General features: G+C 33.9%; 1 protein-coding gene across 3 annotated transcripts in view; it reads right to left on the bottom strand.

Moving 5' to 3' along the window:
* The window catches only part of LOC105838187 (voltage-dependent calcium channel subunit alpha-2/delta-4), a 187842-nt gene that overhangs the window by 71425 nt on the left and 100588 nt on the right, over positions 1–15829 (bottom strand). For 2 of the 3 annotated variants that reach the window (XM_036292265.1, XM_036292264.1), the window contains 2 exons: positions 12674–12778; positions 427–539 (listed from right to left, as the gene is read on the bottom strand). In XM_036292265.1, coding sequence (XP_036148158.1) covers positions 427–539; positions 12674–12778 — 218 coding nt within the window. The remainder of the gene's footprint in view (positions 1–426; positions 540–12673; positions 12779–15829) is intronic. The other variant, XM_036292266.1, reaches the window with a different exon arrangement.

Genomic DNA, 15829 nt, shown 5'->3' on the forward strand with positions numbered 1-15829 from the left:
GTCATATAGCACCTACATATTACAAGAATAACAATATTAAATTACATGTAACTTCCATGTTATATTGCCGCTATAAAATGTGTTCACTGGGTTTATTAAGTGTATTCACAGACATGCAGGTCCTAATAAAACAATTTTTATAACATTCTAATGAAATTTTGATAATATTTTGTTGAAATGTAAGTTGAAATATTTTGAAATATTTTGACCAATAATTTAATAAAAAATTCATTATAATTTCAAAAAAATTGTTATTTCTTTACTAAATGTGTTAAAAATTTTTCATTAAAATTTCATTAATTTAATATTAATTAAATAATGAAACATCAAGTTTATGAATATTTCAAAACTTTCTATCAGAATTGTAACTTCGCATCTTTTTGTTTAAAATATATTACAAATGTGTATCAAAATACGCATATTTACCTGCGTCAAATGGAACACTGAAGACGAAACTTTCTGGCTCTATAGAGTGTTGATCTACTGCGCGTTTGTACCAAGACGAATCCATGGCTCTTGCGTGTTTTTCAGCGAACAACCTGCATGTAAATCATTAAAATTGGACGGCTATGTTTCAATCAATTTAGCAAAAATTAGTACTAAAGGCATAAAAATTTTTTAAAACGTGGGAAAAATGACTTCCTCAGTTAAAGGAATTAGTACACTAAAATTACTTTAAAACTAAATTAAGGCTAATAGCTTATAAAATTAATTTAGTTATGTAAAATTATATAAATAAAAACTATTTTAATTAAAAAATTGTGTTAAAATTAAATTAAGACTGTTTTCTTTTTATGGAATATAGTTAACATTTTTGACATAAGTCGACACACATCGTTTTTCATTTAGAATTTAATTGACACACTCTGCTTGGAAGAAAAGTCGGAGTGTGTTTTTGATTAAATATTCGCTTCCAGTATTTCAATAAAATCTTTGAGTGTATACCTATATGAATAATATAATGTATATAATACATACATTAAAAATTTGAATTATTCGTATAATAATAAGTTACGATAAAACTTGTAAGATTAGATAACCCAATATACAGTATGAATCTTAATGACCTAGCATTTTACTATGGAGATAAACCGACTGGATCCTTAACCTTTTGCGTTACAATGGGTCACCCAAAGACCTACCTATATTTTTTTGAAGCACACATTTTTCTAATTATCGGTATTTTATAAAATTTGATATATAGGAATTTTTGGGGTTGCTGATTACGAATCCGTTGTCAGATTTTCGAAATTCAACAAGGCGAATCCAATATGGCGGACCAAAATCTAAAAATTAATGCCAATTTTAATGAAAATTTGTATATCGTCGCTTCCGAATAAAAGAGCGTTACCTCAGAAGCCGTTTGAAAAGGGCGTTAACTCGAAAGTTGGTTGAAAATGGCGTTAATTCGGAAGCCGATTGAAAAGAGCGTTAACTAGGAAGCCGGTTGAAAATGGCTTTAAGTCGGAAGCCGATTGAAAAAGGCTTTAATTCGCTTGCAAACATTTTTTGCTTTAATTTAAGTTGGCAGCACTGCCTTTGATTTTTTACTATCGCGTGTTTTATTAATGTTTTGATACGCAGTGACCTTATAAACTACTCTCCTGTGACAGAAGTTCTCAGAAGTTCTTCTCAATTTATATAATAAAATTTATATTTTGATAAATTTGAAATAAAAAAACTTTGCACCTAATATTGTAGACGCAGGTGTTGCAATATCTGATACATTTTTTAAAATTTCAAATTTATCTTAAAGTGTAAATTTAAAAGTATAAATTTGATTTTATAAATAGAAAATTTCTAAGGAAAAATACTAATTTATAAATTAATTTAAAAAACGCAATGTAATAATCAGTATAAACATTGTTTAAAAAATACTTTTTGTTTCGATATATTCTTATTTATCGATAAATTCTTGTTTTTTATTTTTTATTTTCATAAAATAAAAATACATTTTTTATTTTATTTTCATAACTATAAAAGAAAAATTCTTAAGTAAAGAAGCATTTAAATGCATTGATGGACTATAAAATATATTATACTATAAATATAGATACTGCGTCTGTCAAAACTAAATATATCCTTGTAACATGGTACAGTTTGTACTTGTTACAATTTAATGATATTAATTCAGTAGTATTATACATAAAATAATTATCTTTTCAGCGAGCTGCTACGTGCAAATAAACATTGGATTCGCAATACGTATAGGTTATAAAATTAACGCTATACTTAAGTAACCTAACATTTAGAAAAATATACTCTGATTAAAGAAGGCGTGAGATATCTCTATTTATATGTGCATACTAATTTTTTTATTCAATATGTTTATATGTATTTTAAATTAAGTATCACAATTATTTTGGCAGTGCTGTCAACTTAAATTGAAGCGAAAAATTTTAGCAGACGAATTAAAGCCTTTTTCAATCGGCTTCCGAGTTAACATTATTTTCAACCGGCTTTCGAATTAACGCTCTTTTCAATCGGTTTCCGAGTTAATGCCATTTCCAACTAGCTTCCGAATTAACGCCCTTTTCAAATGGCTTCTGAGATAACGTCCTTTTATTCAAAAGCGACGATATAAAGGTTTTTGGGGTTACTGATTACGAATCCATTATCAGGTTTTCAAAATTTAAAATGGCCAATCCAATATGGCACACGAAATTTTCAAATTTCTTTGCTAATTCAGGTTGTGGTTCTGATGATACATTCGCAATCAGCAACATTAGAAACATCCACATGGTTACTTTCGTGCTAATCAAGGATCATTTTGAAAATTATGTTGAATTTTAAAAATTTGACGACGGATTTATAATTCAGCGGAAGCGTTCCAGATGCGCACAGTAATAAATACCCACATAGAAATAAAACCTCCAATAGACGTCCATTAGACGTCTGCCATGGAAGTTTGAACTTCCAGTGGAAGTCCATTAGATGTCCAATATAGAGCCATTAGAAATCCACAGTTCCGCATTGTGTACGTCTAATAGACTTCCATTAGACGTCGTTAAAGAAGTCTATTAGACGTTGTGTGGATTATTAATAGAGGCTTCACGGAACCTCGATGGATGACTGACGGATGTTTTGTGAATCATTAGTAGAGGCTTTATGGAGCCTCGATAGATGATTGACGAAATAAAAATTAAAAATAAAAATTTCATTTTTTTAAATTATTTTTATCAACAGTACATACTAAATTTAGGACAAATTTTTAATAATTAATTAAATTTAAATTATATTATATTATTTTATTTTTACTTGCCCCTGGTAGGTTTTGAACCCGGGACCTTAGGATGACGAACCTTGTACTCTATCTGCTATGCCAATTTGACTCATCGACATGGGTACTTGTTATTGTCTACATACACCTATATGTTATAAATTGACGCAATTATATTATTTTTATAAAAGCAATTAAATTTCGCAAAACATATTAAAAATAAATAGCATTAATTTATTTACTTATTAATTTCATTGTTAAATTTATCTTTTTACATAACCTTAATAATTAGATGGAAATTGCGATCTATTTAGCATTAATACTTTGAAGCGTTCAAATGATTAATTAGATGGTTAACTATATAGATCATATATTGTAAGAAAAATTGAATAGTACATTTATTACTCTGTTTTTGTTCAGTACATGATGAATTTAGATTTTGTGCATTTTTTTGTGTGCAGTAATTGTAGACAAACCGTTATTTTGGAAAACATTATCTTTATAATAATTTTTTTAAATATCAAATGGATCTCTCATTCAGGATGTTAGTGTTGTCTCATTTCTGAGTCAACTACAACGCGCATGGACGGCTCAAAAATCGGACATTGTGATATCTTTTATGAGACATTAAGGGGTTATACTACTCAGCAAAAAATTTTTTTCCGTTTTTTTTTATTGGCTTAAATGATGCATAAACTATTTAAAAATGATATTCCAGCATAATTTTATAAGTGGGAAACATTTAAAAAAATGTTTACAATTTATTTTCCGAAGCGTCGCCGAGCGCTTTGAAATGTTTAAAAATGCCACTCCGTCACGTGCAGCATTTTGAAGCGTTGTAGTCAAGTCGGTATTTTTATATAGATAGAAGTAAGTTATACTTTCTTAAATTAAGTGTTAATTAAATGCGAATGAAAATTTAAACGCCGTCGTTTGGATACTAGCGACGAAATCGGTATCAAGCAGCAAAACTATTATTGATATAGCGACTAACGTTGCTGCAATCTTTTATAATGATGGTTTTCAAGGATTACTTGCTATAATGAGTACACTTAAACTGAAAATTAGCCACGAATTTTACAATTATTGTATAGAAATCGATGAACGGCGCGTTCAAGCTGCAAACCGCTCAGCATCAATAAATAGAAAAAACGCGCGGAAGGACCTTACATCGCTTAGAAAAGAGGCTGAAGAGCAATATTTAGGCTTGGAAGAAATGTTTTACGGTCTTGGGATAGCAGAGTGAAGGTAAAAAAATCAGCAAGCCGATATTTTCAATTTTTCATATAGTAAACATATTTTGAAACTTTAAACGCGATTATCTCAGAACCATGTTTTTCAAATTGGCGTGCAGCATAACTCAGGCAATTTATATTCGATTGACTTGAAATTTGAACTGTAGCTTCTTAGATAGATTATCTATCGAAGTACCAATGATTTTTACGATTAATAAATAATTACATTTTTTATAAACGATTTAAAATCAATTTTTTATCAAAAAAAGTAATTTTTTTTTAAATGCATGCCAAATTTGTAAAAATCAATATTTTTTAATAATCGTTGGTACTTCCAAAGAAACACTAATATAGAATAAAAAAATTTTTTTTTTATCCCTGTAGATGCTGTATGAACATTGTTACCCTGCACGCCGTTTATCTCTTCGAAAAAAAAACGTTCTTAAGTAACTTATTGCCACAACGCCATTTTGTACTTTAAATTAAAAACATTTTTTGTTATCTTAAAATTTATATAACAAACCCTGTAAACTTTAGTTTGATTGCTTTATTAGTAGTGGAAAAAAAAATTCATAAAAAAAGCCTCATTTTTCAGCACGCCTGGGTAGTATAACCCCTTAAGCTGATATCATTTAGCTGATGTCATAAGGACAACATTTTCAAGAAACTTAAATGAAACTCTTCAATGAGATATCTCAAAGACCTCTCTTAGTAGACGTCTCTGATAAATGTTACCATTTTGACATCATTTCCAAGATATCTAAATGTTTTCTTTAAAAAGTTAATCTTAAAGTTTTCATTCTGACAAGCGTGTTGTTTGGGTAATTTCCACCATGGAAGTAAATGTTCCATAAAGCTATGGAAGTTTAGTGAATCCCTAATGGACGTCTATCTGACTTCTACCATGGAAGTAAATGTTCCATACAGCTATGGAAGTTTAATGGATCCCTAATGGACGTCTATCTAACTTCCATTATGGAGGTAAATGTTCCATAAAGCTGTGGAAGTTTAATGGATCCCTAATAGACGTCTATCTAACTTCCACCATGGAAGAAAACCTCCAATGGAGCCATGGAAGTTTACTGGATCCCTAATGGACGTCTATCTAACTTTCGCCATGGAGGTAAACTTCCAATGGAGCTAAGGAAGTTTACTAGACCTCTAATGGACGTCCATCTGACTTCCACCATGGACATAGACGTCCCACGGATCTATGGAGGTTTAATGGACGTCCATTGACATCCACTGGATGCCAATTTCTATGTGGGTAGACACAGCAGGTTGAGTGAAACGGACACAGTACCTTGTTCAAGAAAAAAGATACAACTGTATAAAACATTATTCAAAATCAACGATACCTTAATAGCTGCATCCAATTCTATTAAGAGTTTTTTGAGCAATAATAGAATTTCTATCATGTTTAATCATGTTTGACCAGTTTTGTAATTCTATCATAATTATCTGATTGTTTGTCACGACTACATCATACACAACCTATCGGGTTGCATTCAGGATTTATAATAAAGGAAATTTCGTACTCGGTAATTAAGGTTAATATGAAAAACATAATTTACTGATTATCATATTGTACAATATATAAAAATCTACTTTGAAAATTACATCATAGTTTATAGGGACTGTCATACAAATCCTATTAAGTTCTATCCGTCTCTTATGATAAAGGCGAATTTGACCTCAACAATAAAGGTTGATATGAAAAACGTGATATACTTTCCACTATATTATATATAAACAATCTTATTAATGATTAAATCATTTTTTATTATAAACTACCTCATACAAATCCTATAAAGTTGTATCTGGGTTTTACGATAAAGGGAAGTTCGTGCGTGGCAATCAAGTTTAATGTGAAAAACATTATTGACCGTCTATAACATTTTATGTAAAAGTCCTTACCAACGATTAAATCATTGTTTATTGCAAGTATCTCATACAAATCCTATAAAGTTGTATCCGGGTTTTACGATAAAGGAAAGTTCGTGCATGGCAATCAATTTTAATGTGAAGAACATTATTGACCGTCTGTAACATTTTATATAAAAATCTTTACCAACAATTAAATTATTGTTTATTGCGAATATGTGATACAAATCTTATATTAAGTGATATCAAGAAGCACGGCAGTGCCTCGTACCAAGTGTACACGCGAAGCACTGTCATGTCTTTATCAAGAGTTCTATTTACGCGAGACGCCGTTTGCGAGATTCCGTAGATTATCGGATCTCAATAACTGAATCGATTGATTTCTAAATAAGCTTAATGGATAACTTGCATCCGATTTATATAACAAAGATGTTTTTATTTTTCTGCTATGTGACTTACGAGCGAAGATAACGCGATATAAAGTTTCGCATCAAGAGTAAAATTTTTAAGAAACATCGTCGTTATTGTCATTATTATCGTTGTCGCCTGGGACAAATGATCAAGATTTGTACTTTTGGTTTTCGCGTGACAGATGGTTACGAACGTGACAGGGGCACTAGAATTGACAAAAAGTGCATGTCGTGTCCGCGGAAGAACAGAACGAGAAATTACGTGTCTTAATTGGCGGTTAAGTCTGCCTGTCGAGGTAATGGTTAATCCGCGGCGAGTTTCACGGTGGTGAATTGGTGATATAACAGTTTAGTTAGTACTGTGCAGTGATGTGTCGACGTGCACGAGGTTAGTGGCGATTTTAGTTTTATGCGTAATTTGCGTATTACATTGTGCATTGCATTGTGGAGGAGAATACAGCTGTGCTTAACTTGAAGAATTTAATATAACATTATGCGGTAATTATCGAGGAGAGGGGCTTTCTCACCGATTTGGCTGTAATTTCACTATTTTGTGTATTTCGGTGCGTAGAATACGAATCTGCAATGAAAAATTGTTGTTCTTAACTAGGAAAAAAGTTATTAAGCACAAAAGTTGATAGTTGCGTGGTTAGGATTTTTGTCATATCAACATGATGTAAACGTATCTGACCATGCGCATAAATCGCAAACGCAGCCTAATTGAATAGGTCACGTGCCAGCTGTCTGATAGGTAAGTCAACAATTTGAAATAATTTTGCATGGAAAGTTGCAAACCCGTGTGGTGCAGAGAATGCTTTGCGCGCGCGCGCACACACACACACCCCGTCCAAGTCGCTAACCCATGTTGTACATTGCAAATAATGTAAAGTTCATATGTGTTTGCAGATTTCCAATACAATGTACATGGGTTAAGGACTTGGACGGGGTGGGTGAGGAAGGGGGACAAGGGCCCCCTTGCCCCCCCCGTGTGTGTGTGTGTGTGTGTGCGTGTGTGTGTGTGTGTGTGTGTGCGCGCACGCGCGCAAAGCATTCTCTGCAACACATGGGTTTGCAACTTTTCATGCAAAACAAGGTGCTCACAAAAATCTAACACCATATTTTAAATTTCGTGCGATTTACGTCACTGCGCATGGTCAGATACGTCTACATCATGTCGATATGACAGAAATCCTAACCACGAAACTGTCAACTTTAATGCTTAATAACTTTTTTCCTAGTTGAGAGCGACAATTTTTCATTGCAGATTCGTATTCTACGCATCGAAATACACAAAATAGTGAAATAACAGCCAAATCGATGAGAAAGCCCCTCTCCTCGATAATTATCATTATGCGTTGTATAATCAGATAAGTTACACAAAATTTTCATTTTTTGTGTGAAATAAGTATTATAAGATAAAATTAATACTTTATGTTGTGTTTTATTTTTAGTTATTTTGAAAGAAAGAGAGGAAGAAACACTTTATTGAAAATTAAAGTAAAAGAAGAATAGATAAAAGAAAAGAGTAAATGGTGAGGAGAGAAATGTTTGGAATTTACAAAGTAACTGCGCTCGACAGAATATATGGACTTTGAAGGTATCAAATAATGTAATTTTCCTCCGAAAAATTGTTGACTGTTACATCAAAATTCTTTTTCTCCTAAGCCGATGTATGCTGCTGTTGATAAATTTAACATGATTCATCCCTTTTTAAATTCAGCGAACCATCATAGAGAATTGACAGTACAATTCATATCAAAAGGATTACCTGAAGGTGTACTTTTTAGTTTTTCAAGTATGTCACTATCTTATGGCAAGCCAGATAAGAAAATAGTTACAAGTGTTATAATTTTATTTAAAAAAATACTATATTGCAAGTGTGTGGCTCTTAAATTCAGATACAGTACAACCATTTCTTTTTTACATTATTGAAATAGGTAAAAAGTGGGAAATTTTGTCGGAAACAACAAAATTACAAAGTTACAGATTATAAAGTCACCCAGTTGGTCTGCCGATGACGTGGTCACAGGCTGTAATATCGGAGACATGTTTATATGAACATCAAGGATTATCTGTATTCCTTATTAGTCTATTTAATAACTGCTATAGATTCTATGCGAGTCAGAGAGAGAAAGTGTATGCGTGCGTGTGTATAAACGTTTTTCCCACCCCACCCCCCCCTCTCTCTCTCTCTCTCTCTCTCTCTCTCTCTCTCTCTTTCTTTTACACAAACACGGCATACACACGTCGCGTACACATGTAGCAATCAGCTGGTTGCAGCATCCGACGGCCGGCGATCCGGAACAACTTTTGGTTGTTACAGTGATTTTAAGAAACGCGTATTCCTAACATAATTCCAAGACAATCTTTTCTTTACCAAAATTTTATTTAAAGCATAATTTTATGTTATAAGATAAAATAGTTAGCGACTTACGCGGTGGTAATCACCCGTCAGCTGACGCGGATAGTCAGCCGCGCCCGCGTTACGCTCGTGGCGCGCCGCTCCTGCCTGCCTTCTGTACTCGATGCGTAATTCGTTAACTATTTTGGCTTATAACTCAAAAACTACGCTTCAAATAAAATTTTGGTAAAAAAAAAATTGTCTTAGAATTGCGTCAAGAATGCGTCATTTTACGGACCGAATGTTGTTCTGAATGACTCTGTATATAACAAAAACAACATATCTAGTATATACGTATGTGTACGGTATTGCAAGAATTAAAATAGTGCCGTGATGAAATAGTGCGTAATATAAGAATAAAGATTATTTTACCTCTGCCATCGTCATTTCCTGTCACTTTTTATATTAACTGTTACTTTTACTTATTATATCTCACTTCTTACATTTTTGCTTAACTCCATAAAGCGAACTTTGTGCAAGTGCCACTTCGAATATGATATTTTTTAAATATATTATAATTGTATCTGCAGAGGTAAAATCATCTCTATTCTAATATTATGCATCACGGTATTATTTTAATTTTTGCAATGTCGTACACATACGTATATATGTTACTTTTGTTTATATATGCATTTATGCTCTATATATATCATGTAATACGTTGGATATTATGTTGTTAAAATTAATTCATTTTTATGTTCTAATATAAAAAAATGCGCAGAAGAGGTAGTTATTGAATGTGACGCGACTAAAGAAATAACACACTACTTCTAGCGCGGCGCCTATGGCACGGGATTATTATCTCGTTTTGCCAATAATTGAATAGTAGAACCTATATATTATTATATATGAATAAATTTGATTCTTAAGAGGATGCTAAACTGCTCGTCAAACTTGATCGAGGTCGATAATGTAGAGTCATTTGGGCACGTTATTAACAAAATTTTGTATGTATTTCTTTTATAGATTTAGAAATCCTTTTCCAGAATTAATTGTGAGGAATTTTTAATTCTGTAAATGCAATAAAAAGTTGTACATTGGAACAAATTGTACAATTCTGACGATAAAACAGATAGGATCCTCTTAAACACCAAAAACTTTTTTTCTAAGGTTCCTAGGCTCATTCTAAAAGCACACTATTGTTCTTTGCTGAAATGCCAAGTGCGCCCCATGCTTATTTTATACGTACAAAGTCTAAAACTTTTATACGCAGCCAATGTTTTCACGAGTCGACTACAGAAGTCGATAACAAAACTATAATTTTCTAACTTTCTTTCGTTTTTCGTATGAAATCGATCGCAGCGCACCGCGTTATTATCTGTACTTTAATTTTGGAGAAAGATTTTCAATTCCATGCAATCAATAAAAAGATTTCGGTGTCCGAAAATTAATGATAAAACAGAGCAGTTTAGTATCCCCTTAATGCTCTTTACTTTTTGTCCTTACAAAATTTTCAAAATTTGAAAGCAAAAAAGGAGAGGTGTGGTAAATAAAGAATTTAAAATTTTTGAAACACATAAAAATACCATTATAAAGAGTACAAAATGCCATAAAACTTTTATATTTTATAGAACATTTTTGCATAAATCTTAAATTTTCAAAGATAATCGCCAAAAACAAAAAAAATACATTATTTTTGAGAGGTGATTTTAACGAGTAGCATTCGCTTGAACACAGTACAATTGGACACAGTGCAGATGGATACATTGCAAACAGACACAAAATAATGTACACCGTACATTTCTACACCGCAAAGTTGTACACCACAAATTTGTACACGCACCGACAGAAATGGTGTCCCTCGGAGTCCGATCACCCACACGAAGTGCCATACTAGCCGCGTGTTACTAGGCGCGGTGAAGTGGAGACGAGAAGGAGCAAAAAAGTGGGGATCGCGCCGGTGTTGCATCCTTTATCAACACCGCACGCTCAAGAAGGATAGAGTTATGATGAGTGAGAAGACATGATACCAATTCGCCGATTCCAATATCTGTTTCACTCGCACTTGATACTTATGACGTCTTTTGCTTGTGTGCGAGTGCGAGTGAAACGGATATTGGACACCGGCGAATCGGTATCACGTCTTTTCACTCATCATAATTCTATCTTTCTTGAGCGTGCGGCATTAGTGAAAGATGTAACACCGGCGCAATCTCCAATTTTTACGCCGAGGAACACCATTTCTGCCGATACGTGTATACCGTAAAGTTGTACATCGTACATTTCTACACCGTAACCGTGTCCCCCCCCCCCCCCACACACACACACACACACACACACACACACGCACGCACGCACGCACGCACGCACGCACGCACGCACGCACGCACGCACGCACGCACGCACGGAAGGGAGCTTTCGGTTTCCTCCCGCACCTACCTTGTTAGTACGGTGCTCTCGACATAGTTATTTCTCACTGTGTTCGAGTGAACGGTGTGCAAATGAACAGTGTGCAACTGAACGGTGTGCAAATGAACGGTGTGCAACTGAACGGTGTGCAAATAAGCAATGTGTAACTGAACGGTGTGCAAGTAAACGTTGCGCAAAATATCGTGTTCAAAAGCACCGTGTACAAATGCACCGTGTCTATATGAACCGTGTGCAAATGCACCGTTCCCCTTTCGGCGTATCTATAACATCTCCATTATCTCCAATAATGGCAGATATAGTTCTTCAAGATCTGGAAATGTATTGTCTTGGCGGTCTTGGTTTCAATCCTTACTTAAAATATATGGATGATGTTTTCCTTTTAACACATGGTTCACATATAAGTACTATCTTTGATACCTTTAATTCTTATCATCCAAGACTAAAGTTCAGATTAGAAATAGGAGGTGACACCTACAAATTTTCTTGATGTCATAGTAATTAAAAAACATAACTATCTTATTTTTGACTAGTACCAAAAACTTACATGTTTAAAACAATATCTAATTTTTTATTCTCTGTTTTCACAAAAATTAGGTAAGTGGTCTAATTAATAAAGTTTTATTTTTGTTGCACACTTTTTTGCAATGTGTGTATATATGTGTGTGCGCATGTGTCTGTGTGTAAATATGTGTGCTGTGTGTACGAATATATATCAAGTTTAAATTTTGCGTGTCAAATTAAATTTTGATATACACACAAATTGATACGCATATATAGACACATATTCTATTCCTGCGATTTTTCTACTGTCCCCTTCCACTTCACTACCTTTCTACCTACCTCTTTCCCTCGCCATTATCTCTCCTTTTCCCACCCCTTTTATCACGCTACACTTCCTCAGCTCTTCCCTTACTCATATAAATACTGCATCAGTATGGTCATATTCTCAATCTTTGACATTTTGTGTCTTAAAATCATTTAATTTTTGGGACTTGTGCTCATTGAGACTTTTGACCAGTATGAACTAAAGAACATTATATACTGCAAAATGAGCCAAAATGCCGTTTTTTCAGAAATTTATGTGGAATTTTTTTATTCTCGCACAAAGCTCTTAGCACTTATTTCATATTCTTATTGTTAAAAATAAGCTTACGGTTCCTCGATGCTGCCGTCATTTTGCTGATGCTCGTGCCAGCGCAGGAGTCCGCTCCTAGTCGCGATGAAACTCCTGGTCACGCCAAATCTACCTCTGCCCTGACTGCAATTGCAAAATGTGCCATGTAAACCATATTCTCAGTTAGGACAACAAATACGCCAACACGGTATGCAATTATTTGCATATTCAGCAACCGAATTGTAAATCAAACTAATCACTTTAATCATGGCACATGGAGCGACTTCTGATTGACAGCTTACAACTTCTTCTCCATCGATAAAAACAAATGCGAGAAATCACTTATAGAAGCTACGAAAACATCAATTTGACAAACTCTCCGACATTCGAATATGGTTTCAATGTAAAAATATTTATCTCGATGTGTTTTATGGACCATGGATTTAAGTCTTTAGAAGTAATCAAAGACAACAATATATTTAATACAAGAATACGCAACAATACATATTTTAATTTATGTTTGTAAACGTTATTTGTATTGTGTAATGTGACAGTAGAATAAAAAAAGAAAGTGATTCCTCAATGATAAAATTTGAACATGTCAAAATGATAAATGTTTACACCACGATTACATTTTCTTAATATATATATATATTAAGAAAATGTAATCGTGGTGTAAACATATATATATATCATGTTCTTACATATGTTTTCCTGGTGAAAAATATTGTCCAAAATTTATGTAAAAGAAGAAGGGTCAATAAGACGGGTTTACTTGGACACGACTCAAATGGACACGGTGCTTTTTGGACACCGTTCAGTTGCACACCGTTTACTTGGACACAGTGAGAAATAACTATGCCAAGGGCATCCCTACAAGCAAGGTGGGTGCAGGAGGAGGGCCGAAGGCCACCCTTGCACCGCCCCGGTGTGTGTGTGTGTGTGTGTGTGTGTGCGCGCGCGCGCGCGCGCGTGCGCGTCCATTTCTTTTCGTGTCCGAACGGTGTGCAAGTGAGCAGTGTGCAACTAAGCGGTGTCCAACTGAACGGTGTGCAAATGAACGGTGTCCAAAAGCACCGTGTCCAAATGAACGGTGTGCAAATAAACGGTGCGCAAGATGTCATGTCTAAAAACACCGTGTGCAAATACACCGTGTCTATTTGAACCGTGCCCAAGTGAGTGCAGTAAGGCCAATTTTCGGGCCCACTTTTGATTGGTTTCCAATTACGTCATTTTATTTATCTAACAAGGAAAGTGTCACGAGTGTCCGGCATCAATTTGATTCTTTTTGAAATATGTCGTCACATACACAAATCTAGAAGACACGTATTTTTTATGTGCAAAATTTTATGTTTAGAGCGTGAAACACCTTTTGAAAAAAAAAACTTTTTTTTTTTTTTGGAGCGAATATTGTCGGAAGTATAAAAGAGAGAAAAACATTTTTTAAATAAAAGTTGTACAGTTTAAAGAGTACTTTTTGAAGTTGTAGTGAAAAAAAAACATTTTTTTGTTTAACAAAATACCCCATCCTTATTTTTTTTATTAAAAAATTTTTTTTGCCAAATTAAAGGGTTTTTTTTTCTAATTCAACCATGTATATTAAAATTGTGTTACAAAATATTATTTTTGAGATTTAATTATAAATCTTTCCGTATATAAGCTATCCGTGCTCATATGCGCTTTGTATTATGTAATTTAGAAATAATTTAACAAATTGCACTCACATTACAATCACTGATATATAATCAATTATACATAATCATCCTTGTAAAATTTTATATTATAATTTATTATAATTTATAATTTATAATATAATAACAATTATAATAAAATTAAATTAATTTATATACATTTATTTTCTTACAGATTATTTTAAAATGTAGTTAAAAAAAGTTTACTTTCTAAACATTGGTTCTAATAGCGATCTTCTTATCGATTCATGGACCGGACATTTTTCCAATATCGTAACTTAAAAAGTTATTAATATTTTTTAATGAAATTTGATATACATTTTTATCGTCATAAAAGCTATATTTTCCTACAATTTCAAATGCTTGAGTTAATTTTTAAGAAAGTTATTAACAATTTAAGAAATGGCCATTTTTCAAATGGTTTTTTCGACTTTACAACCAAACTAATCAACCGATCTTAATGAACCAAATTTATTATAGAACTACTTAATACCTACAACTTTTATTTGAAATTTTTTTCGATTCCGTTTTTAGTTTACGAGGCGCAAGCAAAAAACTGCTTTTTTCTCACTTTAATCTTAATTTTACAATAACCCCCAGCTTTTTGTGAATGGCAAATGTATCTGTCTCAATCTACGCACATCACTTGTGCTTTATGCAGAGTCAAACCTGAGTTATCAATTTTTTTTTAAACAGCTCTTTTTGAGTCTAATTCCGCTGGACTAACGGTGACAGCGCTCATGAGCAGACGGAAACGGAAGACGGGCGGACAGGCAGTGTGTGAGATGGAGAGAGACGCTAGAGGTGAAGAGAGTGAGCGGAAGAGTCGGCAGATGACGTGGTAGGAGGCAGGAGAGGACAGCAATATTTTCGATTCATCGATCTACGAGGCGAGAGGCAATGATTGGTGATGAGCACGGTGCAGGAAGAAGATTGGTGAATTGGAAAGCAGAAAGACGAAGATTGGGCGACAGGGGCAGGCGATTGGCAATAAGAAGTGGAAACGGTGGTAGCGTGTTTTGGGAACGCTTATGTTTGCAAACACGTGGTCCGCCAAGGAAAGTGTGATAGGTTGGAGGAGACAGAAAGTAAAAAAGTAAAGAATAGCTAATGAGGAAGGAAATACGAAGGATGGAGGTAGTTAATAAGCTGAGGGAGATAAGAAGAGTGGAGATATGAAGGAGATGGGACATGGAAGGAGAAAAGAGGAGTGAGAAAGTGAGGTTAAGTAGGAGGCAGGAGGCAAAACAGAGGACGGAGAGAGCACAGGTGAGGTTAATAAGAGGAGAAGAAGAGAAAAAAGGTAAGGAGAGGAGATGAACGGAAGAGCTGTGGAGAGAAAGGAGAGCAGAAACTGAAGCGGGGGGAGAGAGGAGGGGAAGCGAAGAAAAAGAAGGAAAGCAGCAGGAAGAGGTGGAGGAGCTGTCAGAAGAAGAAAAGAAAAATGAGAAAGGAAACAAAAAGAAGATAGAGAAAGAAGAGAGATACAAGGTAGAGTGGAAGA

The sequence above is a fragment of the Monomorium pharaonis genome, chromosome 9 (assembly GCF_013373865.1).
Source record: "Monomorium pharaonis isolate MP-MQ-018 chromosome 9, ASM1337386v2, whole genome shotgun sequence".
Taxonomy (NCBI): domain Eukaryota; kingdom Metazoa; phylum Arthropoda; class Insecta; order Hymenoptera; family Formicidae; genus Monomorium; species Monomorium pharaonis.